At 48.1% G+C, this 27,775-nt stretch overlaps 1 protein-coding gene across 1 annotated transcript; it reads right to left on the reverse strand.

Annotated features, from left to right (window-relative positions):
- Nucleotides 1-321: 321 nt before the first annotated feature.
- On the reverse strand, nt 322-27,767 carry ANKRD53 (ankyrin repeat domain 53). The gene is made up of 6 exons (XM_034772555.1): nt 27,613-27,767; nt 22,281-22,443; nt 17,612-17,811; nt 16,646-16,810; nt 7,718-7,838; nt 322-1,005 (listed from the first exon to the last, which is right to left on the reverse strand). Exons 1-6 carry the CDS (start codon nt 27,765-27,767, stop codon nt 322-324), a joined length of 1,488 nt encoding a protein of 495 aa, XP_034628446.1.
- Nucleotides 27,768-27,775: the final 8 nt, after the last annotated feature.

The following is a 27,775-nucleotide window of genomic DNA, read 5'->3' on the forward strand; positions in this document are numbered from 1 at the left end:
GGGCAAGGCTGATATTTTTAAGCGAATTTTTCCCTGGCTAGTTCTCTTATGAGCATAAGGCACTTCAGGGGTTAGTGATACCGACTCCTTATCTGCTCCAGCTCAGGGAGTCACAGCTGGGTTATGCCAATCAAAGCCCTTTTAAGCGGAATATTAAAAAAACAAGAGTCAGAAGAAGGCAGCATGGAAGTGGGGGAGGGTATCCGCATAAGGGCTGATCCATTGAGGCGCTGAGCACCCTCCACTCCTCACTGACATCAGTGGGAGTTGGAGGTGCTCAGCGCCTCGCAGGACGAAGCCCTGGTTTTGCAGATGGAAGTTCTAGCCGCTGTAGTTGATTGCAGAGAGGTGAGCCTTTAGCGTAGCTCGAAATGCTGGGTCCAGAGTTTCCCGCAAGCTCACAGCCATTTGGTCCGTCCACCTGTGCTCCAGGCTCGGGAGACGCTTCCTTTTCACATCGAAGATATGCGAGGGTTTAAATCCCTGCGGCATCGTTTCTCTGATGGGCCGAGTGTGGGGATACAGGCTCCTCTCGATCACTTCATAGGGCAGGTTGGGGACGGGGGAGAGTCTGCCATTGTAAGCCATTTCGATCACCGGCTGTCCGTGCGAGTCCTTGGAGAGAAACAAGAAGGAGCTGAAGTCATGATCCCCACAGGCCTCGGGGTCGGTGCCCAGCCGGACTGTTGTAGGTCGGAATATGTCTGTCACCAGAGGGGAGGATGGATTGACACTGGCATTCCAAGCGCGCTGTGATTTCCCAGTGGGGGGCTGAGCAGGGGCAGATAAACGAGGTTCCCCTTTAACTTTAGCCCTAGGCTTGGCAGGTACGCTGATTTTTTTTTCTCCAGGAGGTGGTTTGGCCACTTCCTTCTTGGGGACAGCATCCAGCTTCGCTCTGTCCTCGGGAAAATGCATCCTTTTAGCAGAGTCAGGCAACTGCTGTTGCTGCTTCATTCTAAGCCAGTTAGAAAATGCCACTGTATTCAAGAGTTCCTGCTCCCTCTGTAATAAACACACACAGAACCAAGTCAATCCTGTGTCATTAGATCGAACATTTGTCACCCAGACGAGGCCATAGAATCATAGAAGATCAGGGTTGGAAGGGACCTCAGGAGGTCATCTAGTCCAACCCCCTGCTCAAAGCAGGACCAACCCCAACTAAATCATCCCAGCCAGGGCTTTGTCAAGCCTGACCTTAAAAACCTCTAAGGAAGGAGATTCCACCACCTCCCTAGGTAACCCATTCCAGTGCTTCACCACCCTCCTAGTGAAATAGTGTTTCCTAATATCCAACCTGGACCTCCCCCACTGCAACTTGAGACCATTGCTCCTTGTTCTGTCATCTGCCACCACTGAGAACAGTCATATTAGGTTAAACAGCCATAGTAGGTTAAAACGTGTTAAGGAGCCAGAAAGCCTGGCAGGTGGTTTCTAAACGTTATTTGGTAGGGGGAGGTCTTTCCTCTGAATCAGTGCTGAATGACACGCTACTCGAAGACCCCGTGATGCTGCAGCTGCCTTCTTCCTTAGATGTAATGTTAATTCAGTGTCCTGAGTTCTGGCCACATTCCAGCTCATGTTAATATTTTGCCTACCTAAAAATTCCCCCTGTGGTTTCCTGGGGGCAGAGTGTTCAATTCCTGTCCTGAACTCTCGGGTCCTGTCAGCATGTGCTCGGAAGCAGCTGCTGCATTCCACCCTGGGGCAATGCATTGCAGGGGGGCAAAATGAATAGTGAGTCTAAAAAGTCAAGTGCAGCCCAGGTGAAAGTAGGCAAATACCTCAGCAGGATCTGCACTAAGGGGTTCCCTCTGGCTGCCTACGCAGATGAGGCTAGAACAACTCCCGCTCGAGAGGATTTGTAACACTCATGACCAGATCTGAGTCCAAAGAAATGGCTTGGCTGTCACTTGAGGTGCAGGGTTGGGCCGTGGGCTTTGTGATTCACTGATTTGTATTTACATTTTCACAGGTTTTTAATGTCTCAGCACGAGGTCCAAAATGTCACGAGAAAAGGTACCCCATAGCCTGGGTCTTTCTCCTGCCTGGTAGACATACCGTGAGGAGATGAGATCTTAGCATTGTTGTGGTCCCTCAAACAGCTTGAAGCATTAAAATGCCATTGACAATATAAACATCATAACCCCTATTTCTTCTATAGATCAAAGCGCTTCATAATCTTGCATGTATTTATCCTCACAACCTCCATGTGAGGCAGAGAAGCATTATTATCCTCCGCTGGAGAACTGAGGGACTAAGTGACTTGTCCAAGGTCACACAGGAAGTTCATGGCAGAGCAGAAAATTGAACCACATCCAGGTCTGGGCCCTACCACTGGGCCATTCTTCCCTCCACAGGAGCACAGCATCTGACCCAGACGCTGTTGTTCTGCAGCCCCCTATCTCATAGAGCTGGAAGGAATCCTGAAAGGTCATCGAGTCCAGCCCCCTGCCTTCACTAGCAGGACCAAATACTGGTTTTGCCCCAGATCCCTAAATGGCCCCCTCACAAGGATTGAACTCACAACCCTGGGTTTAGCAGGCCAATGTTCAAACCACTGAGCTATCCCTCCCCCCTCACAATGCCTACTCTTGCTGATGGTAGTATTATAGAATCATAGACAGGTAGGGCTGGAAGGGGTCATCAAGTCCAGCTCTGTGCGCTGAGGCAGGCCCAAGTACACCTAGATCATCCCTGACGGGTTTGTCCAACCTGTTCTTCAAAACCTCCAGTGATGGGGATTCCACAACCTCCCTCGGACGCCTGATCCAGAGCTGACCTCCCTTAAGAGTTGGAAAGCTTTTCCTACAATCTAACCTAAGTTTCACTCACTGCCCGTTACTTCTTGTCCTACCTTCAGTGGACACAGAGAACAATTGATCGCCATCCGCTTTATAACAGCCCTTAACATGAAGACTGTTACGAGGTTCCCCCCGTTCCTCCCACTCTTTTTTTCTCAAGCCTACACATGCCCAGTTTTTTTAACCTTTCCTCATCGGTCAGGTTTTCGAAACCTTTTCTCATGTTTCTTGCTCTCCTCTGGACTCTCTCCAATTTATCCACATCTTTCCTCAAGTGTGACACCCAGAATTGGACACTGCGCTCCAGCTGAGGCCTCACCAGTGCCGAGCAGAGCGGGACAATTACCTCCTGTGCCTTACAAAAAACATTCCTGTTACCACCCGCAGAATGACATTAGCCTTTTTTGCAGCTGCATCACACCGTTGGCTCATATTCAATGTATGATCCACTCTAACCCCCAGACTCTTTTCAGCAGGACTGCCACCTAGCCCGTTATTCCCCAGTTTGTTGTTGTGCATTTGATTTTTCCTTCCTAAATGAAGTACTTTGCACGGTCTTTATTGAATTTCAGCATGTTGATTTCAGTCAAATTTTCCAATTTGTCAAGGTCATTTTGAACTCTAATCCTGTCCTCCAAAGTGATCCATCTTGGGATCATCCACAAATTTTAGAAGCATGCTCTCCACTCCATTAACCAAGTCATTAATGAAATGATGCCACTAGTGTGACAGCGAACCATTGATAACTACTCTTTGAGTCGGTCTTTCAACCAGTTGTGCACCCACCTCACAGTAATTTCATCTAACCACATTCCCTTGTTTGCATATGAGACTATCATGTGGGACTGTGTGAAAAGCCTTACTAAAATCAAGCTATATCGCATCTACTGCTTCGCCCATCCACTAGGCCAGTAACCCCATCAAAGGAGGAAGTTAGGGTTGTTTGGCATGATTTGTTCTTGACAAATCCCTATTGGCTATTCCTTATGACTCTGTTATCCTCTAGGTGCGTACAGAATGACCGTTTAATCATATGCATCCGAAGAAGTGGGCTGTAGTCCACGAAAGCTTATGCTCTAATAAATTTGTTAGTCTCTAAGGTGCCACAAGTACTCCTGTTCTTCTTTTTGTTTAATCATTTGTTTAGCATTGTTTCAGGTATTGAAGTTAGACTGACTGATCTACAGTCCGTCTGGGTTTTCTTTGTTCCCCCTTTTAATAAGTACTATGTTTGCACTTGTCCAGTTCTCTGGGTCTTCATCTGTCCTCCATGAGTTCTCAAAGATCATTGCTAATGACTCTGAGATTGCTTCAGTTAGTTTCTGAAGTACCCTAGGATGAATTTCTTCAGGCCCTACTTACTTTCATACATCTAATTTATCTCAATATTCTTTAACCTCTCCTTTTCCTATTTTGGCTTGGATTCCTTCCCTCTTGTTAGTCAACATAGTTCATATTATCTGGCCACCATTTACCTTTTTAGTGAAGACTCAAGCAAAACAGGCATTAAACACCTCTGCTTTCTTGATGTCATCTAGTTCTGCTGCCCCACTAAGGAGAAATCTAGGGCCAGCAGAGTTAAGGACAATAAGTTTGTTTTTAAAAAATACTGGAAACAAAAAGAATCCTGACCATGGAATTGGCCCATTACTAGGTGGACAGGGTAGAGTTATCAATAATAATGCAGAAAAGGCAAAAGCCATTCAATAAATATTTCTGTTCTGTATTTGGAGGGAAAACAGATGGTGCAGTCTCACCATATGGTGATGTTTACATTCTTTCCACTTCATCTGGAGGATGTTAAACAGAAGCTACTCAAGCTAGATATTGCTAAATCAGCAGGTCCAGATAACTGGCATCCAAGAGTTTTAAAAGAGCAGGCTGAGGAGCTTGCCGAACCGTTAATGTTGATTTTCAATAAGTCTTGGAGCACAGGGGAAAACTGGAAGAAAGTGAATGTTGTGCCAATTTTTAGAAAGAGTAAATGGGACGACTCAAGTAATTTTAGATCTGTCAGCCTGACATCGATCTTGAGCAAGATAATGGAGTGGCTGATACAAGACTTGATTAATAAAGCATTCAAGGAGAGTAATGAAATTAATGCAACTCAGCATGGGTTTATAGAAAAGAGATCCTATCTAACTAACTTGATTTTCTTTACGAGATTACAAGTTGGTTGATAAAAGTAACAGTGCTGATGTAATAGACTTAGACTTCTGCAAAGCCTTTGACTTGACACTGCATGCCATTTTGATTAAAAAAACTATAATTCTATAAACTTAACATGGCCCACATTAAATGGATGAAAAACTGGCTAAGTGACAGATTTCCAAATGTAACTGTAAATGGGGAATTATCACTGAGTGGATATGTATCCACTGAGGTCCCACGGGATGTTTCTTGGCCCTAGGCTATTCAACGTTATTATCAATGACTTGGAAGAAAACATAAAATCATCATATTAATAAAGTTTGCAGATGATACAAATTAGGGGAGTGGTAAATAGAGAGGACAGATCACTGATTTAGTGCGATCTGGATCATTTGGTAAACTGGGCGCAAGCAAACGATACACATTTTCATACTGCTAAATATAAATGTATACAAATGAGGGCAGGGGACTGGACTCGATGACCTCTCGAGATCCCTTCCAGTCCTAGAATCTATGAATGTATGAATCTAGGACCAAAGAATGCAGGCCATATTTACAGGATGGGGGACTGTCACTGGGAAGCAGTGACGCTGAAAAAGATTTGGGGGTTGCGGTGGATCCTCTATCCCTGACAATGTTTGAATCGAGATGGGATGTTTCTCTAAAAAGCTCGGCTCTGGGAATTATTTTGGGGAGTTCTCTGGGCTGTGTTACACAGTAGGTCCGGCTACCACAGTGGTCCCTTCTGGCCTTGGAATCTATGAATCTGTAATGAGAGGACCTACGCTTTGCGCTGGGTGTTGTACAGAATAAACGACAGTCCTGAGAAGCGGCCGAAAAGCTAGCCAGACCTCTGCAGCCAGGGTGGAACAGACCTGTTAAGTCACTGAGTCCATCAGCTTCCTGACAGGCACAGCATCCCTTTGACAGAAGATCTCTCTGATATTAAGCTGACTGGACAGATTTTGACAGTATATCCCTATAACCAGGCTAGCCTGTAGTCAGAAGACAGCAGCTGCAGCTTTGCTCATGGTTGTGGCCCCGGGGGCATGATTCACTCATAACGCAATTAAGCCCATGACTAACTTTCATCCTCAAATCTGACTCTCAGCGAGGCCAGGTGACATCTCTATGCAAATTGATTTGGCATGGATTCTTACAGAGCAGGGGCAGGCAAAGTGCAGCTCCCCCCTGCATGCTATGTAGAGCTGACGGGGAATTGTTTGACTAAATGTTGGTTTTTTTCATTGGAAAATGCCCATTGGCTGAAACCAAACCTGTAGGGGGGAAATAGCTGTTGGCTGTTCCGGGGTGGGTTTGGCTAGTGGCATGCAGCTCCACCTTGAGCCAAGCGGCTCATCCCACTCTTGCATTATTGCTCACACCCTAGGGGGACAAGGAGTACTGGGCTAGTGGATGGGACGGAGTCGGTGCTTCTGCTTAACAGGGGACTGAGGCATCCTGGCTGAATGAAGCCAGCTACATCCTCCCTCCTGAGGCGGAGTGCGCCACCTGGTGTCTCAGGAGAACTCTACCCGTCGAGCGAGGGGTGTGAGTCCCTGCTCGTGTGCACACACTCCTGCTAGCTCTCATCAAGCTCACACACGTACACTGCAGCGTGGCACGAGTAGTAGCAGTGGAAGCACAGCTCAGCCGTGCTGAGTACGAACCCACCTGGGGGTACTGACCACGGCTAAGCTGGGCCTCCACTGCCACCACACACTGCTATTCTACTAGCGGTAGCAGGGAGATCATGCCCCTCGCTTGCAGGGAGATGTAGCCTCGGCTACATATGAACACCGAGACAAGCATATCTGCACAGCTCTCACACTCCTCCAGGCCCTGTTTTTGTGAGTCTTTGGAGTGACTAATGAACAAGGAGGAAGAATTATTCTGGTAGTGAACGGGTAAAATGAGGAGCAATGGAATGAGATCAGGAAAGGGGAAACTTCAACTGAGTAACAGGAAAAGGTTCCAGACAATGAGATTTGTTAGGCAGCAGAAGGGCAGGAAACATCTTTAGAAACGGACACAGTAAAACAGGGAACCATCCTACCCTGAGGGTGACCTAAGAAATCTCTTCCAGCTTAGGCCTTGTCTACACTACACTGTTAGGTTGACATACAGCAGCTTACGTGGACCTAATTCCGGAAGCATCCACACTAAAATGTCGCTCCCACTGATGTAACTCGCACACTACACCACCTTCATAACTCCACCTCCGCGAGAGGCGGAGCGCTTAGGTCAATGTAGTTAGGTTGACGCAACATCAGCGTGGACACTGGGTTGCTTACGTCAACTGTTGCTACCTTTCAGAAGCCGTCCCACAATGCCTCACACTGAGTTCAATCGGTGCAGGCGCTTCTGGTGAGGACGCGCACCGCCGACACCAGGAACGTAGCGTGGACATGCAAAAGGAACTTAATTACTGTGGTGGCTGTACGCCGACATAACTGAGATAGACTTCATTTTGTAGTGTAGACTTGCCCTCAGATTCAGTGGGCTGGGGCACAGTTTGCCAAGGGGTAGGGGCCCTCACAATTGAGTGCTTTAACACCTAGAGTGCTGGAGAAGTTCTCACAAGAACCAATGCTGCTGAGGGGCTGAACTAGTTGGGCATTAATAGTCTTTTCCACCCTTAACTACCTTGTAGGTTGCTAGTTGGCAACAAGGCCAGCAAAAGACCTTTTTTTTTAACTAGAAACCAAAAATGGTCAGGAGAGGCCCTGGCTCTGCCGGTGCTACAGCTGTGGTGATCTTACCTTATCTATCTTCCAGAAGTTTTGTTCGGAGCGCTGACATTCACTTTTGATTTGGTTCAGTTTGTGCATTTCGCGAGCAAAATTGCGCTTGTCTGTTTTCCACATGGCATCACTCAGGTACCTGGAGAATTACAGACCGGTCAGCTTAACTTCAGTACCCAGAGAGCTAAAGGAGCAAATAATCAAGCAATCAATTTGCAAACACCTAGAAGACAATAAGGTGATAAGTAACAGTCAACATGGATTTGTCAAAAACAAATCGTGTCAAACCAACCTGATAGCTTTCTTTGACAGGGTAACAAGCCTTGTGGATGGGGGAAAGTGGTAGATATGGTATATCTTCCCTTTAGTAAGGCTTTTGATCGCATGACCTCGTAAACAAACCAGAGAAATATAACATAGATGGAGCTATAAGTGGGTGCATAACTGATTGGAAAGCCCTTCACAGAGAGTAGTTACCAGTGGTTCACAGACAAGCTGCAAGGGAAGGGCATATCAAGTGGGGTCCAGGGCCGGTTCCAGGCACCAGCCTGGCAAGCAGGTGCTTGGGGCGGCTGCTCCGGAGAGGGGCGGCACGTCCAGCTATTCGGCGGCAATTCGGCAGACGGTCCCTCACTGCCGCTCGGAGCGAAGGACCTCCCGCCAAATTGCTGCCGCAGATCGCAATCACGATCGCAGCTCTTTTTTTTTTTGGCTGCTTGGGGAGGCCAAAACCCTGGAGCCGGCCCTGGTGGGGTCCCACAGGGATCGGTCTTGGATCCGGTTCAGTTCAATATCTTCATCAGTGATTTAGATAATGGCACAGAGAGTACACTTCTAAAGTTTGCAGATGATACCAAGCTGGGAGGGGTTGCAAGTACTTTGGAGGAGAGAATTAAAATTCAAAATGATCCGGAGAAACTGAAGAAATGGTCTGAAGTAAATTCAATAAGGACAAATACAAAGTACTCCATTTAGGAAGGAACAATCAGTTGCACACATACAAACTGGGAAATGACTCTCTAGGAAGGAGTACTGCAGAAAGGGATTTGGGGGTCACAGTGGATCACAAGCTAAATATGAGTCAACAGTTTAACACTATTGCAAAAAAAGCAAACATCATTCTGGGATGTATTAGCAGGAGTTTTGTAAGTAAGAGATGAGAAGTAATTCTTCCACTCTACTCTGCACTGATTAGGCCTCAACTGGAGTATCGTGTGCAGTTCTGGGCACCACATTTCAGGAAAGATGTGGAGAAAGTCTAGAGAAGAGCAACAAAAATGATTTAAAGGTCTAGAAAACATGACCTATGAGGGAAGATTGAAAAAATTGGGTTTGATTAGTCTGGAAAAGAGATGACTGAAGGGGGACATGATAACAGTTTTCAAGTACATGAAAGGTGGTTACAAGGAGGAGGGTGAAAAATTGTTCTTGTTAACCTCTGAGGATAGGACAAGAAGCAATGGGCTTAAATTACAGCAAGGGAGGTTTAGGTTGGACATTAGGAAAAACTTCTTAATTGTCAGGGTGGTTAAGCACTGGAATAAATTGCCCAGGGAGGTTGTAGAATCTCCATCATTGGGGATTTTTAAGAGCAGGTTAGACAAACCCCTGTCAGAGATGGTCTAGATCAGGGATCTCAAACTCAAATGACCAGGAGGGCCACATGAGGACTAGTACATTGGCTTGAGAGCCGCATCTCTGACCACCCTCCACCGGCTGCCCCCGCCACCACTCCACCCCTTCAATGAGGCCCTGCCCCGCCCCGCCTCTTCCCAGCCCCCATTCTAGCCCCTTCCCCAAAGTCCCCGCCCCAACTCCGCCCCCTCCCTGCCCCTATTCCAACCCTTCCCCACATGCCCGCTCCTGCTCTGCCTCTTCTCTGCCTCATCCCCTGAGCGTGCGTCTCCCTGCTCCTCCCTCCTGGAAAGCACTAAGCGCCGCCAAACAGCTGTTTCGTGGAAGGAAGCGCCTGGAGGTAGGCTGAGGCACGGGGATGCGGTGTGCTGGGGGTGAGGGGGTATGGCGGGGGAGGGGAGCTTGGTCGCCACAGGAAATAACTCCACGGGCCGGGTGTTTGAGACCCCTGGTCTAAATAATCCTTAGTCCTGCCATGAGTGCAGGGGACTGGACTAGATGACCTCTCGAGGTCCTTTCCAGTCCTACGATTCCATGATTCTATGATCAGCAATACAGAGCCGGATGAGAAAGGCTCAGAATTGGAACTTAAGGCTTCGGGTGGTTTGTTTTGGTTTTTAAGTAATTTCATCTGTGGAGGTTTAATACCACAAACAAATCTAAAACCCTAAAACCCAAAGCTGTTAGAACAGGACCAGCCCTGCCTGCCCTACCCGAAGGCTTAGTCCCACTGAAGTCATTGGAGCATCTCCTTTGGGTAAAGCAAAGAAGATTTGCCCCTTGGTCTGGTTTCAAAAAAGGATATTTCTCTCTCATGCATTTTCTTGTAGGGTGGCTTATATCAAATGCATTTGGTAGCATTTCCTAGTTCCGCTGGGATATTTGAGTACAGCAGTAATATTATCTTGAAGGCAGACTGCCCTTTAATCTAGTAGAAAATGTCATAATATACTCAATGGCTGAAGCTAGACAGACAGACTAGAAATCAGGCACTGATTTTTAACAGCGAGGGTAAGAAACCATTGGAACACTTTACCTAGGGACATAGTCCACTGTCCAGTACTTGCTGTTTTTACATCAAGACTGGTTTTATTTCGGAAAGATGAACCACAATTGATGAGCTAGATGAAGGAACCGCTGTGTGACAGTCTCTAGCCTGCATTGGACAGGTCAGACTAGATGAACAAAAGGATCCCTTCTGGCCTTAAAATCTCTTAATCCAATACGACCCTATGGTACAAAGGTCTTGCAGGGCTTAATTACAAAGGAACCTGTCCACCCTTATCAGGCAGCCTCCTGTCTTTAGAGACCATAAGAATGGCCATAGTGGGTCAGACCAAAGGTCTATCTAGCCTAGTATCCTGTCTTCTGATAGTGGCTAGTGCCACATGCTTCCGAGGGAATGAACAGAACAGGGCAGTTATTGAGTGATCCATCCCTTATCGTCCGGTCCCAGCGTCTGACAGTCAGAGGTTTAGGGACACTCAGAGCATGGGGTTGCATCCATCGTGGCTAATAGACATTGATAGACTTGTCCTCCATGAACTTATCTAATTTATATTTGAACCCAGTTATACTTTTGGTCTTCACAGCATTCCCTGGCAATGAGTTCCACAGGCTAATGGCGCATTGTGTGAAGAAGTACTTCTTTCTGTTTGTCTTAATCCTGCTGCCTGTTAATTTCATTGGATGATCCCTAGTTCTCGTGCTACGTGAAGGGGTAAATAAAACTTTCCCCACACCATTCATGATTTTATAGACCTTTAGCATATCCCCTTTTAGTCATCTCTCTTCTAAAATGAACAGTTCCAGTCTTTTTAATCTCGCCTCATACAGAAGTTGTTGCACACCCCTAATCATTTTTGTTGTCCTTCTCTGTATAATTCAAATATATCTTTTTTGAGATGGGGCGACCGGAACGGCATGCAATATTCAAAGTACCATGGATTTATAGTGACATGATGATATTTTCTGTTTGATTATCTGTCCCTTTCCTAATGGTTCCTAACATTCTGTTCGCTTTTTTGACTGCCGCTGCTGCGCATTGGATGTTTCCAAAGAACTATCCACAATCAGGACCGCCGAGAGCAGATTCAGGCCCCGGTGAAAAAAATTTTTGGGCCCCCCAGCAAGGGCGGACCAGCTAAACAGGGCCGATGTGGGGGGGGGGAAGCCGAGCCCCGGCCCCCTTCCGGACCCCGGTAATTTGTACCGGCTTCCCCCCACTCTCGTCGGCCCTGTCCACAATGACTCCAAGATCTTTTTTCTTAAGTGGTAACAGCTAATTTAGACCCCATCATTTTGAATGTAGAGTTGGGATTATTCTTTCCAATGTGCATTACTTTGCACTTATCAACACTGAATTTTACCTGCCATTTTGTTGCCCAGTCACCTAGTTTAGTGAGATCCCTTTGTAGCCCTTCGCAGTCGGTCTTGAACTTAATTGTCTTGAGTAAATTTTTTTTTGTCTGCAAATATCCCCAACCGTTTCGCTCCACCATTCATAGATGATCTTCTATTATGCAACTGATTTGTCTGCCCTTGGTCACTTAAGACTGGTTTTACCGTAACTGGAGTGAGAGGTGGCAAAACCTGGACGGGAACAGCAGGAAGTGTGGCACGTCAGGACTCAAAGTATAATTACCCTGGCAGAGCCGAGCAAAGGCGCACCACTGGAGCAGTGGGAGCTGCTGCAGAGCTGACGCAGTGTTCACTGAAATGGCTGGCTGAGGCAGTGTGTACAGCACACGTCCATGATAGGGGTACTCTCCATTGCATGCTTCCTTGGGTGGGGTTTAGTGTACATAGAGAGCGTCCTCCCCAGCCCAGGTATGGACAGCAGTGACCAGACAGCAAGTGTGAAAAATCGGGATGGGGGTGGGGGATAATAGGAGTCTATACAAGAAAAAGACCCAAATATCGGGACTGTCCCTATAAAATTGGGACACCTGGTCATAGAATCATAGAATCATAGAATATCAGAGTTGGAAGGGACCTCAAGAGGTCATCTAGTCCAACCCCCTGCTCAAAGCAGGACCAATTCCCAGCTAAATCATCCCAGCCAGGGCTTTGTCAAGCCGGGCCTTAAAAACCTCCAAGGAAGGAGACTCCACCACCTCCCTAGGTAACGCATTCCAGTGTTTCACCACCCTCCTAGTGAAATAGTTTTTCCTGATATCCAACCTGGACCTCCCCCACTGCAACTTGAGACCATTGCTCCTTGTTCTGTCATCTGCCACCACTGAGAACAGCCGAGCTCCATCCTCTTTGGAACCCCCCTTCAGGTAGTTGAAGGCTGCTATCAAATCCCCCCTCATTCTTCTCTTCTGGAGACTAAACAATCCCAGTTCTCTCAGCCTCTCCTCATAAGTCATGTGCTCCAGACCCCTAATCATTTTTGTTGCCCTCCGCTGGACTCTTTCCAATTTTTCCACATCCTTCTTGTAGTGTGGGGCCCAAAACTGGACACAGTATTCCAGATGAGGCCTCACCAATGTCGAATAAAGGGGAACGATCACGTTCCTCGATCTGCTGGCAATGCCCCTACTTATACAGCCCAAAATGCCGTTAGCCTTCTTGGCAACAAGAGCACACTGTTGACTCATATCCAGCTTCTCGTCCACTGTGACCCCTAGGTCCTTTTCAGCAGAACTGCTACCTAGCCATTCGGTCCCTAGTCTGTAGCAGTGCATGGGATTCTTCCGTCCTAAGTGCAGGACTCTGCACTTGTCCTTGTTGAACCTCATCAGGTTTTTTTCTGCCCAATCCTCTAATTTGTCTAGGTCCCTCTGTATCCGATCCCTACCCTCTAGTGTATCTACCACTCCTCCTAGTTTAGTGTCATCTGCAAACTTGCTGAGAGTGCAGTCCACACCATCCTCCAGATCATTAATAAAGATATTAAACAAAACCGGCCCCAGGACCGACCCTTGGGGCACTCCACTTGAAACCGGCTGCCAACTAGACATGGAGCCATTGATCACTACCCGTTGAGCCCGACGATCTAGCCAGCTTTCTATCCACCTTACAGTCCATTCATCCAGCCCATACTTCTTTAACTTGGTGGCTAGAATACTGTGGGAGACCGTATCAAAAGCTTTGCTAAAGTCAAGAAATAACACATCCACTGCTTTCCCCTCATCCACAGAGCCAGTTATCTCATCATAGAAGGCAATTAGGTTAGTCAGGCACGACTTCCCCTTCGTGAATCCATGCTGACTGTTCCTGATCACTTTCCTCTCCTCTAAATGTTTCATAATTGATTCCTTGAGGACCTGCTCCATGATTTTTCCAGGGACTGAGGTGAGGCTGACTGGCCTGTAGTTCCCCGGATCCTCCTTCTTCCCTTTTTTAAAGATGGGCACTACATTAGCCTTTTTCCAGTCATCTGGGACCTCCCCCGATCGCCATGAGTTTTCAAAAATAATGGCTAATTGCTCTGCAATCTCACCCGCCAACTCTTTTAGCACCCTCGGATGTAGCGCATCCGGCCCCATGGACTTGTGCACGTCCAGTTTTTCTAAATAGTCCTGAACCACTTCTTTCTCCACAGAGGGTTGGTCACCTTCTCCCCATGCTGTACTGCCCAGTGCAGCAATCTGGGAGCTGACCTTGTGCGTGAAGACAGAGGCAAAAAAATCATTGAGTACATTAGCTTTTTCCACATCCTCTGTCACTAGGTTGCCTCCCTCATTCAGTAAGGGGCCCACACTTTCCTTGATTTTCTTCTTGTTGCTAACATACCTGAAGAAACCCTTCTTGTTACTCTTAACATCTCTTGCTAACTGCAACTCCAAGTGTGATTTGGCCTTCCTGATTTCACTCCTGCACGCCTGAGCAATATTTTTATATTCCTCCCTGGTCATTTGTCCAATCTTCCACTTCTTATAAGCCTCTTTTTTTGCATTTAAGATCAGCAAGGATTTCACTGTTTAGCCAAGCTGGTCGCCTGCCATATTTACTATTCTTTCTACACATCGGGATGGTTTGTTCCTGCAACCTCAATAAGGATTCTTTAAAATACAGCCAGCTCTCCTGGACCCCTTTGCCCTTCATGTTATTCTCCCAGGGGATCCTGCCCATCTGTTCCCTGAGGGAGTCAAAGTCTGCTTTTCTGAAGTCCAGAGTCCGTATTCTGCTGCTCTCCTTTCTTCCTTGTGTCAGGATCCTGAACTCGACCATCTCATGGTCACTGCCTCCCAGGTTCCCATCCACTTTTGCTTCCCCTACTAGTTCTTCCCTGTTTGTGAGCAGCAGGTCAAGAAAAGCTTTGCCCCTAGTTGGTTCCTCCAGCACTTGCACCAGGAAATTGTCCCCTACACTTTCCAAAAATTTCCTGGATTGCCTGTGCACCGCTGTATTGTTCTCCCAGCAGATATCAGGGTGATTAAAGTCTCCCATGAGAACCAGGGCCTGTGATCTAGCAATTTCTGCTAGTTGCCAGAAGAAAGCCTCGTCCACCTCATCCCCCTGGTCTGGTGGTCTATAGCAGACTCCAACCACAACATCACCCTTGTTGCTCCCACTTCTCAACTTTATCCAGAGACTCTCAGGTTTTTCTGCAGTATCATACCGGAGCTCTGAGCAGTCATACTCCTCTCTTACATACAACGCAACTCCCCCACCTTTTCTGCCCTGCCTGTCCTTCCTGAACAGTTTATATCCATCCATGACAGTACTCCAGTCATGTGAGTTGTCCCACCAAGTCTCTGTTATTCCAATCACATCATAGTTCCCTGACTGTGCCAGGACTTCCAGTTCTCCCTGCTTGTTTCCCAGGCTTCTTGCATTTGTGTATAGGCACTTAAGATAACTCAATGATCGTCCCTCTTTCTCAGCATGAGACAGGAGTCCTCCCCTCTTGCGCTCTCCTGCTTGTGCTTCCTCCCAGGATCCCATTTCCCCACTTACCTCAGGGCTTTGGTCTCCTTCCCCCGGTGAACCTAGTTTAAAGCCCTCCTCACTAGGTTAGCCAGCCTGCTGGCGAAGATGCTCTTCCCAGATGGTCACCCTAAGCTGCGTAGCCCATGAGGCGTGCCGTAGGTGAACAGAGTAAAGACTGGTTTAAAAGGGGTGGGGATGTACCCCCGTACAGACCCTACACGGCTCTCTACGGCCCAGTCCTCTACACTGCTATATTTAGCCTTCCCCCTGCTGCCGGGAAAGACTCTGGCAGCAGGGAAAGGCTGAGCTGGGAGCTGCCGAAGCCTCTCCCCACTGCATCCCCCCTGCCAGAGCCGTTCACTGCCAGGTGTAGCTCCGCCCTGCAGGGTGGAGGCAGCCTGCATTGCACTGTGCCATGTAGCTACACTGCCACTGGGTTTTAGGGTAGATGTGGCGTCGGTGCGGCTGTCGCTAGTGGTTTTACTCCACTGTCACCCCCAGCAGGTTCCCCCATGTTTAAGTACTAGTGGCATGGAGAGCTGCGGAGGGAACTGTTGATTTCTCCTACAAATGTGTTTATTTTCCCACTGCGGGTTATCAGTTCCCGTCGTTAAACCCACCGCTGGTTGCACCTTAGCTGTATTTGTAAGGTTTTTCAGGCACGGCTTGACTGATTTAGTTGGAGTGATCTTTTCATCTCAAAAACGATATACTGGCACTAGAAAAGCTTCAGAGAAGGGCAACTAAAATGATAAAGGTTTTGGAACGGGTCCCATATGAGGAGAGGTTAAAGAGGCTAGGACTCTTCAGCTTGGAAAAGAGGAGACTAAGGGGGGATATGATAGAGGTATATAAAATCATGAGTGATGTGGAGAAAGTGAATAAGGAAAAGTTATTTACTTGTTCCCATAATACAAGAACTAGGGGTCATCAAATGAAATTAATGGGCAGCAGGTTTAAAACAAATACAAGGAAGTTCTTCTTCACATAGCGCACAGTGAACTTGTGGAACTCCTTACCTGAGGAGGTTGTGAAGGCCAGGACTATAACAGAGTTTAAAAGAGAACTGAATAAATTCATGGAGGTTAAGTCCATTAACGGCTATTAGCCAGAAGGGGTAAGGAAGGGTGTCCCTAGCCTCTGTTTGTCAGAAGGTGGAGATGGATGGCAGGAGAGAGATCACTTGATCATTACCTGTTAGGTTCATTCCCTCTGGGGCACCTGGCATTGGCCACTGTCGGTAGACAGGATACTGGACTGGATGGACCTTTGGTCTGACCCAGTACGGCCGTTCTTACGTACGTTCTTATGGGGTTGGTCCTACTCTGAGCAGGGGGTTGGACTAGATACCAGATCTTCTACGGTTCTATTAACCAGTATTGTAGCTGGAAACTCTGAATCAGTCATCATTTGGTGTGCAGTGCTCACCTGGCACAGCTCCTGTGGGCCCATATCCTGCAGAGGTCAATGGGCTGCTGCCCCTCTGCGTCCTTGGCATGGACATCAGCTCCAGCCTCAACCAGTTCAATGATGCAGTTGAGGCGTCCTTCACTGGCTGCCTTGTGAAGTGGCGACGTTCCGCCCTGGTTCTGACTGAAAAACAGACTGTCATTCCGAATTCTAGTCCCGATTATGGTGGTCGGAGATGAAAGACAACTACAGGTCCCCTCCAGTCCATCCCCCGCCACTACAGGATTGTGTTCTACTGGTTTCTGGAGCTTTGTTTGGCCTAGATTTCAAGGTCCCCAGTGGTGGGCTTCCACCACTTCTTTTGGAAGATTCTTCCCCAGCCTCTGAAGACAAGAAAATCCTCAAGCCCTTTATTTTTTTTAACAGAGTTTGGATAGGGAGAATTTTGGCCAGGCCTGCAAGTGAATCTCTTCTAATTACAACCAAACTCTTTTCAAGTTGGTGGCTCCAAGTATCAACTCAGTCCAGGTGGATGGCTGGTTCAGGACTGGCAATGAGGCAGAGTGCCTCTCACGCAGAGGCTCTGGTTTTAATGCGGGTCACATTGCTAGTGACTGGAAATCCCTTTTTGGGTGGCCTATATGGGATGGGAAGCGACTGACTGTTCCTAGCTGATAGGAATCCCCATCCGAATAGGCCTCCTCAGTGGCAGATGTAGCAGAGAGAGCAAAGGAAGAATGGATCATGGAGACTCAACTTTTCGCTCCTCCCTTCAGGTAAGGATTGAGGTACCTTATGATGGAGTGCTGGAAATTTACAAAACAACTTCCTGTGCTATACCTATTCTGAGAATCAACACAGGACTTCAGCCTCCAGGGCTGCCAAGCCAGCATCTTTAAAGGGCATTAAAGCCACACAAATTAAAAGGGAAAAAAACCCATTAAGATGAGGTACAAAGTTACGGAGTCTCAAGCCGTCACTCACACATTGATGTCTGCCCCCTTTCCAATGAGGTACTGCAAACACTCCAATGCCCTGGGGCCACTCTCCTTGTTCATCACCAGGTGAATGGGTGTCCATCCTGTCAGACTGGCCAAGTTCACATCAACCTCAAACTTTTCGACTACCAGTTTCAGGCACTCCAGCCGGCCGTGTAGAGCTGCTAGATGGATGGCTGAGAAGCCCTAGCAGGGAGGAAGCGGCAAAGGACAATTCTAAATGTTTCTTGTCAGACTTGTCCTCTAACTAATCCACTCTAATGGGGACGCTTTTCATACCAGAGAAGTGTGGGCTAGTGTTCTGAGCACAAAAGCTCTTCCTGGATTCTAATTTTGGCTCTGACAGTAACTCCTTCTGTGATGTTGGGAGAGTCACATTGCCTTTCTGTGCCTCAGTTTCTCCCTCTGTAAAATGGGGCTAATAATATTTTCCTACCTTCTTGGTGTGGTGGTGTATGTTTTTTATTTATTTATTTAGAGGACTTGTGATTGGAAGTAATTGAGAATGGAGGGTTGCAACAGAAACAGTATCTGAAGTGTAACAAGATATGTGTGTGTGTCTATGTCTTTATACTTTGCCGTGGCCACGGTCAACACTGACACACACATCTTTACCACCTGCACCAAACTGCTTCTAATTGTGAAGATGTAGAAGGTTATTATAATTACTCAGGACAACCACTAGAGGGCATGATGATCACATGTACTAGGCCGATGTGTTACACACTGACATGAGTAGAGGCATTATTTCATTACAGGTGTGACACTACATGCATAGTATTAACCCTAGAAATCAGTAGTTTACAAAAATAGTCCTAAAAATACCCCAATTTCCTCTTGTTTCTGAAGCACCCAGAAATGTTGCCAAGTTTGGGGGGCTGATACATGGAGAAAACACACATTAAGAAAAGATGTCAGTTTACTAAAGAATTAACGGTAGATACTCAACATGAAGCTCTATATTATTTAAGATGCCTGTCTTTTCAGGTGTTACTTTAAATACCTTAGCTTACTGAAACGGAAAGAATGACAAAATAAAACTCCAGATTTACTTTTCATCTTTCTGAGCCAGTGAAAGTAGACCCATCAGTTCCACTTGTGTCCAGTCAATTTCACTTGTTATTTGTTTACTTGCAGGACACACGGCAGGGAAATGTTTAAATACCCCCTCACTATGTTTTTTTGTTTCCTGAAACATTTCTATTCTCCATAGGGTTTTTAAACCCACCCACTCCCCCTCATTTGTGTCACCCCAAGCTAATGTCCCAATTTTGCAGTCAGGCCTGTGGGGGGGGAGAACAGTGCACTCACACAGACCCCCACTTGGGCTTCATACAGATGCAGAGATCTGTCTGTGTGGATCCAGTTGCAGGATCGGGGACCGAAGGGTCTGGTCCTGAGTGGAGCTGAGCCCCGCAATTGCCATTTATTTCAATGGGGGTCGCAGGTGCCTAGCATTTCTCAGGATCAGGCCCTACACTGACAGTGTCTTTTAAAAAGTTTTACATTCAGCCAGTTAGGCAGGGGGATGGTTATTGATTCTTGAGCATTAAGGGCGTGATCCTGATCTTCCAAAGTCAGTTGGAATCTTTCCAATATCTTCAGTGGAAACAGGGGCAGGCCCTAACAAACTACCTCTGTCCTCTCACAATAGGGCCCAATCCCGTACGGTGCTGACCACCTTTAGCTCCAGTCAATGGCAGCTGAGGACACTCGGCATCTCACAGGAAGCACTTGGCAGGGTCAGGCCCTTTAATGAAGCAGTCATATTGTGTTGTCTGATTTCTGCTGATGAGCAAAGATCCCAAGAGCGAAGCTGAATTGTTTTATTTGTCCCCAGACGCTCAGGACAAACACAGCCTTGGGCTGAGTGCCGTTTATTCCCGCAATAATGTCACAATGGTGTCGGGGCTGTAAAAGCACTAATTTTCACAGTGGGAACATTTGGTGGCCAAGGAGGAAGCACTTAATAGGACTGTGCTCTCAGCAAAATGACTCTGCATTTATTCTTTGAGAGTGGATCAAAAAGGCTGCTACCTCCCAGCTCCTTCCGTTCAGCAGTGCTGTCGGTGGGACTCACCCGTAAGCAAGCCTGTGATATGGAGATCAAGCTCCAAGCGGTTCGCTTCGAACAGTCACACGCAGCTACCCAGGTCTCTCCATGAAATGACATTACACACTAGGGGCCTGATCCAGAGCCCACTGAAGTCAATGCAAAGCGTTCCAGTGACTTCAACGGGCTTCCGCTCAGGCCCTGGCTAGCCCCACTGCTAGACGTGCAGTGTTTGAATTGCACACTGCAATCAAGCCAGGCATGAAACAAACCAGAGGATCTTTCTGGCTAATTCAATGTGACTGCCATGAAGACTAGAACGCCTTCAGTTACGTTCTCCTTGGAAGGCAGGAGCACGGAGGGAAGAATACTTCCCACAGCAAGGAAGTTCAACTGTCCTTTGGGCAAAAAGACCACAGCACCTTCATATGGAAAACCCCACCTATTAAGTCTTATTGTCCAGCTTGAGGGTCAATAGCATGCCATTGATTTTCAAGCACAAATCCCACTGAAATCCGTGTTAAACTCACGGCAACCTGGACACCGCTGGATTGTCCCTTACAGTTTATTTTCTAGTATTTCTCATCTAATCTAGTGTTTAGAGCAGGGATAGTCAATAGGTGGACTACGGCCGAATCCGGACCACCAGACGCTTTTGAATGAACCCCGAAATCTTTGTATTTACTTATTATTGTTATTTTTAAAATATTATTTGCTCCAGAGTCTGGACCTTGACTATACCTTTGGACCAAGAAATTTGAGCCTTGACAAAAAAAATGATTGACTATCCCTGGTTTATGTCTCACGTGCTGGGGCTTCTCTTGGGAGATTTAATTCAATGTCTACAGGTTTGACGGTCAGGAAGTCCTCCCTGATGGGTGAATTTAGGCTGACTTTCTCAATGCCATTCCATTTCTCCTATTTATAGCCCCTGAGTTACCTGAACAATTCCTCTGCCTCTTTGGTAATTACACCCTTCAAATATGGACACACAGTTATGTTCCCCTCTGAGTTGTCTCTTAGCCATACAGAATCAGTTATTTACATTTCCTCAATCCAGCTAGTCCCTTAGACATTTAGGTTGGTTTTTCTCTTAATTCCCTCCAATTTACATATCATTTTTCAGGCAATAAAGATCCCATTCTATGAGCTGGCCATCTCACTTCAACTGGATAGAAGTCTATTACTTCCCTTCTCTGTGACATGCTGACTGTGTAAACATAGTAGAAAAAGATTCATCTGCACATATAGGGAATTTCTGACCAGGTATGGTAGGGTTCAGCTTGGCAGGGCTCTGGGGGAAATACAATTTTCAAATTTGGGTGTCTACCATTGGACACCAAGGGCCAGATTTTTAAAGGTATTTAGGTGCCTTTCAGAGGTGCATGGTAGGATTTTCAAGAGCACCGAGACACCTAAGTCTCACTGAGTCTCATGGGCATGAGGCACCTAGGAGCTTTTGAAAATCCCATGCAGCTCCCATCTCCATCTGGAGGTGCCTAAATCTCTTTAAAAATCTGGCCCTAAACAGCTAGCCTGTTTTTTCAGAGGTGCTGAGCACCCAGATGCCACCAAATAAATTCCCATTAGATAACAGTTCCTTGATGTCATTGGAAGCAGGACAAACGATGGGACTGAGGCCTGCGTGGCTCACAGCAAGTGTCTTAAAAGGCAGATCAAAACTTAACAGAGATTATCTTGGGAATACTGCCCCTCTCACTCATAGCTGTGCAGACCACTTCCACTCCTACTGGATCCCATAACATCCCCATGGCAGCAGTCGTTCACCTGGAAGAACGAAGGATTTATGCATTTTTTAACTGTTTTAAAGAAAATTAGCCGCTGGAAGCAAGGGGCTTCAATGGGAATGCTTTGCTAGATCAGAGCCCCAGTGAGCAGCCAACGCTCTGCAGAGCACAAGTGGAGAGCCATTGATTCAAAGGATTAGTACACAGAACCTTTCGCCTCTAGGTTGCTAGTTCAAAGCCGAAAGCTCTCTTTTGAAGTGTGTCTGGTGGCCTTGTCATAACAGTGAGGGAGCTTGCACACAGCCAGTGGAATCAGGCGACCTGGGCTCTAGTCCCAACTCTGCTACTGACTTACTGTACTCACTTGGGCAAGATACGTCACCTGATTGTGCCTCGGTTTCCCCATCTGTAAAATGTGGATAATTATTCTAATCTTTATAAGGGGGTTTGAGATCACTGGATTATAAACGCCGGTTTTAGTTATATCTTCCAAGTGCTGTGCAAACATTAATTGCAACAACCCGGTGAGGTAGGGAAGCATTATTCCAGTTCTACAGAGGGAGGAACTGAGATACAAAAAAGGCAAATGTTTTGCCCAGGATCACAGAGAGAATTAATGGGGAAATAGAACTCAGCAGCTTCCTCTGCTCAGTCCCCGATGCCACACTGCAATGAGTTTGGGTCTCAGACCAGTTGCTAAGAGACAAGTGTCCAGCTCACAAAACCAACATCACAATTGTCCATCACAATGGGCCCCATGTTGTCACTCTTGGCAGAGAAACCAAGGACTGAATGGGCCAGGGGAGCCTGAACTCCCTTCTCCCCAGTTTGCTGGCACCTTTCACCAGCATTACGTTCACCTCACAAATGGGATTTACATTGATATCGGCTTGGTTGGGCGACTCAGCTTTTTGCAGACTTTCCTGGAGCCAGTGCAGGTTTCCCACGGTGGCTGCCATATGCTCATACTTCCCTCCATAAAACTTCTTACAGACTCTGGTTGATTTGGGAGTGCCTCTAAACGAGAAAACAGACACATAGACCCGTCACTCCGTCTGTCCCATCGTCTTCTTCACTTCTGCACAAGGCCTAGAATTGTGGTCACTGAGCTGAGCGGGGACTAGGCTGCAGCCTGGTTTAATGAGTAGGGGCAGGTCATCATTCTTTATATGTTCCATGTTAATCTCCACCCAAGCTGACTTCAGCCACCAGTTCCTTTGGAGGGCAAGGTCAGCTATCCTCCATATCGGATGCACACAAAGCAACAGAGGTTTTCTTCTAACCTCAAAGTGCCCTGTGTCAAATTAAATTGAATTAAAAAAGGTACCAAGTGACTAGAAATCAATAACTTTTAAAATTAACCAAGTGGAGGGGCACGTTGTCTCCTCCCAAGTGAAAAACCATAGCTCTGGCTTCCAGTCATTCTCCAGTTACTTGGGATTCACCCTCTGACTGCCACAGCTTCCAGAGACCCTGGGGGAAAATGGCCTGGGGCTGATCAAGAAGTAATGGTCTCAAGTTGCAGTTGGGGAGGTTTAGGTTGGATATTAGGAAACACTATTTCACTAGGAGGGTGGTGAAGCACTGGAATGGGTTCCCTAGGGAGGTGGTGGAATCTCCTTCCTTAGAGGTTTTTAAGGCCCGGCTTGACAAAGCCCTGGCTGGGATGATTTAGTTGCGGTTGGTCCTGCTTTGAGCAGGGGGTTGGACTAGATACCTCCTGAGGTCTCTTCCAACCCTGATATTCTATGATTCTATGTATTAACTTTTTGGGGCCTCTTCCAGGGGGCTAAAGGGGAGATAATGATGTGCTTCCACTTGGCCCCTTTCCCCTGAATGGACCTTTTATCTGGAGAGGGCGGTGGAGGCAGTGGAAGGGGAAAATGCAGCCATCTTTGAAAGGCAGCAGCTGATCTAACAATGCACAGCAACACTACACAATTTGGGACAGGAAGGGAAGACTATCATATTGGTCGGAAACCCCACATAGATATCTAAAGGCCTGAGGTCTCTCCTTGCTGCACACCTGTGTGGTCTGAAGAGAAATGAATGGTACATTGTTATCCCACACATCATGTACTGAATGTCTGAAGCGCCACAGGACCTGGCTTAGCTGACCTGTCTGTTGGGTCTTGTCTTTTAGGTTTTAAGCTCCTTGGTTCAGAGCCTGTCATTTGCTCGCTATACAGCACCTAGCGCAAAGGGGTCAGACACAATTGGGGTGTGAGCGCAATACAAATAATGACATGAAAAAATATGGTGGTTTGGTGTCTACTGACTCCCCAACACCTGAAGCACAGAGGATGAAATATCTCACAGCAGGAAAGGTTAGTTTTGGGAAGTGGGTGGAGGGGAAACTTTATTCGGGACCTTTGTGATATGTAAACACACAACCCCGCAGACACACTTACACAATCACAGTCCCCAGACCCACCCACAGGCTAACCCGCATATCTCAGACCTAGAAGTACCCCACTGACTCACCAACTCCTACACACATCCATCCCCAGCTTCCTCACAGTGCCTGTTCCCCAGCTCCTCAACCAACCCCCACCGCACGCAACCCCCCCATCCACTCCCGTCCCAAACACACACCCCAACCACCCCCTCCCCAGCTAACACCCCCAAATCCATAGTTACTACCCAACTCATACCCCCAGCCACCCCCCAGCTCACACCCCCAACCACACCATCCCCAACTCACACTCCCAAACCCACAGCCACCACCCAGCCGCCCCCAGCTCACAATCCCACATCCCCAACTCACACCCCCAGCCACCCCATCTCCAACTCACAACCCCAAACCCACACCCCCCAGCTGCCCTCATCCCCTAGTCAGGACTCCCCCAACCCCACCCTCAACTCAACCCTGCACGCCCCACTTGCCCCACATGAAAACTCACCCCCAACTCCACAGCCCCCAGCTGCCCTCAACCCCCTACTCTCGACCCCCCAGCCCCAAAACCTCCCCCAAGCCCACCGGTTGCCAGGTGTCCGGTTTTCGACCGGAACACCCTAAGGCTCCCTACCCAGTTCCACGTGGCTCCCGGGAAGCTGCCGGCATCTCCCTCCGGCTCCTAGGCGCAGGGGCGGCCATGGGGACTCTGCACGCTGCCCTGCCCCAGCTCAGCTGCTCCCATTGGCCAGGAACTACAGCCAATGGGAGCTGAGGGGGCGGTGCCTGAAGGCATGGGCAACGTGCAGAGTCATGTGGCCGCCCCTCTGATGCCCACCCTCTGCCCCTGCCCCAGCCCCGATCCCTATCCCGCACCCCAAACCCTTCATCCCCAGCCCGCATCCCCAGCCGGAGCCCTCGCCCCCTCCCGCACCTCACCCCCCTGTCCCAGCCCCGATCCCCATCCCACACCCCAAACCCCTCATCCCCAGCCCCACCCCAGAGCCCGCACTCCCAGCTGGAGCCCTTGCCCCCTCCTGCACCCCAACCCCCTGCCCCAGCACCGATCCCCATCCCACACCCCAAACTCTTCATCCCGGGGGGCCGCCCCGCTGTTAAAGGGGTGGGGGGGGGGGCTGCGTGCTGTTTGGCCGACGGTAAGAGCCCAGCAGCCCCGCCCTGATGGGGGCCGCACTCCCCCCCAGCCCCCTCCTCTCCCTTGGGGGGCTGGTCTGTGGGGGGCCACACTCTTTCCCCAACCACCTCCTAACTCTTGGGGGGCCGATCTGTGGGGGTCCTCACTCCCTCCTGACCCCCTCCTCTCCCTCGGGGGGTCGGTCTGTGGGGGTCTGCACTCTCCCCCCAACCCCCTCCTCTCTCTTGGGGGGCCAGTCTGTGGTGGGCCGCACTCTCCCCCCAACCCCGTCCTCTCCCTTGGCGGGGGCCGGTCTGTGGGGGTCCTCACTCCCTCCCGACCCCCTCCTCTCCCTTGGGGGGCCGGTCTGTGGGGGTCCGCACTCTCCCCCCAACCCCCTCCTCTCCCTTGGGGGTCCGGTCTGGGGGCTCCACACTCCCCCCAACTCCCTCCTCTCCCTTGGGGGGGGCCGATCTGTGGGGGTCTGCACTCTCCCGCCAACTCCCTCCTATCCCTTGCGGGCCTGGTCTGTGGGGGTCCACACTCCCCCCCCCGGTCCCTTCTTCTCCCATGGGGGGCCAGTCTGGGGGGCTCCACACTCCCCCAGCCCCCTCCTCTGCCAAGGGGGGGGGCTGGTCTGTGGGTGACTGTGCTCCTCACTGGGCTTGTGACCGTAAAGTCTAAGCGCATTGGGGTCCTTGCGCTAATGCTAGTGCAGAGAGGCAGGAAACTGCAGCCCATGGGACAGGGTCATTGCTCTTGGTTGGGATGTTCCACAGTTTAGGGCAGTGTCCGCAACCTTTCTAGACCACTGGGCCCCTTTTCAGGAGTCTGATTAGTCTTGGGCACCCCCAAATTTCACCTCACTTAAAAACGACTTGCTCACAAAATCAGACATAAAAATACCAAAGTGTCCCAGCCCAGTAGTATTGAAAACTTGCTGACTTGCTCATTTTTGCCACCTGATTATAAAATAAATCAATTGGAATATAAATATTGTACTTACATGTCAGTGTATTGTAGACAGAGCAGTATAAACAAGTCAGTGTCTCTATGAAATTTTCGTTTGTACTGACTTCACTAGTGCTTTTGATGGAGCCTGTGGTAAAGCTTGGCAAATCTCTGGATGAGTTGATGTCCCCCCGGAAGAGCTCTGCCTGCCCCCAGGGGTACACGTACCACTGGCTTAGGGGAAGGCTAACGTGTGCCAGTCTGGTTTAAGGTCTGGAAGAGCAGAGGCCCCGCAGCCTGCAGGGCAGGCATTCCCCAGGCTGTTTGCAGTCAGACACTGATCTCTGCCTGCTGCTGCCTGCTTGCTCTAAGGAGAGCTTCGGCTGTCAGATTTTTCTTATCTGCTTTCACAACCCATCAGCCTTCGCTGGCCCACAGACCCATTTGTGGATTCCGAGGCCAGAAGGGACCATTGTGATCATCTAGTCTGACCTCCTGTATAATACTGGCCAGAGACCTGCCCCACACTAATTCTTAGAGTAGATGTTTTAGTTTTCACATCCAATCTTGATTTAAAAATGGTCAGTGTTGGAGAATCCCTGGTAAATTATTGCAATGGTTAATCACTCTCACCTTTAAAAATGTACCCCTTATTTCCAGTCTCAATTTGTCTAGCTTCAACTTCCAGCCATTGGAGTGTGCTATAAATGTCTCTGCTTGACTGAAGAGCCCAGTATTAAATATTTGTTTCCTCTGCAGGTATTTATAGATTGTAATCATGTCATCCCCCTCCCCACGAACTGTCTCTGTGTTACGGTAAAGATCTACATTCTGTATTCTCTCTGTCTGCCTTGCTGGATTAGAGTGTTTGTGACCTTGCTAACTGTATTCATACATACTATTATAAATATAGTGTGATTTCCTACATGTGAGTGTTGCAACCATGCATAGTGGGGTTATAATAATACTGCGCCTAATTTTGAGACAAGAACCTATCAAACCTCAGAGTGTTAACCAGGAATTCTTAAGCATTCAATATAATCAATAGACCAGGCAACTCTATCACTATAAAGCTCATTTTCTAATCCTTTAATCATTCTCATGGCTCTTCATAGGTATCATAGAATATCAGGGTTGGAAGGGAACTCAGGAGGTCATCTAGTCCAACGCCCTGCTCAAAGCAGGAACAATCCTTAACTAAATCATCCCAGCCAAGGCTTTGTCAAGCCTGACCTTCTCTGAACCCTCTCCAATTTATCAGCATCCTTCTTGAATTGTGGGCACCAAAACTGGACCGGGCTCTTTCATGATAGTCACGTTGATTTTCTCTAGAGGTTTGAGGCGTCTTCTGTTGTATTTTGCTAAGTGTAGTGACACAAAACTTCTCACAAGCCGATGGTCTGACCAGCATTCCGCACCTCTCAAAGAGTGGGAGATATACACATCTTTAATGTCACAGAATCATAGAATATGAGGGTTGGAAGGGACCTCAGGAGATCATCTAGTCCAACCCTCTGCTCAAAGCAGGACCAATCCCCAACTAAATCAAAGAACATACAAATACATAGTCTAGCATATGCCATTCTTTTGACCTAGGATGCATCCTTGTTGTTATATATTTGTTGGCCTGTTGGAAGACTGTGTTGGTAATAGTAAGATTGAACTGGGCACACTGGACAGAAGTAGTTGGCTGTTGGAGTTTGACCTTCCAATGCCGTGATGGCCTCGCACCCAGCTCCACATGTCAGAGTCAGCTCTCACACCAGCATTAAAGTCTCCAAGGACAATGAGTTTGTCCTGGTACGGGACCCCTCTGAGATCTTCATTAAATGCCTTCTTGATCACGGCTGTATGAGTCATTGTTGGCG

This window comes from Trachemys scripta, chromosome 5, assembly GCF_013100865.1.
Source record: "Trachemys scripta elegans isolate TJP31775 chromosome 5, CAS_Tse_1.0, whole genome shotgun sequence".
Taxonomy (NCBI): Eukaryota; Metazoa; Chordata; order Testudines; family Emydidae; genus Trachemys; species Trachemys scripta.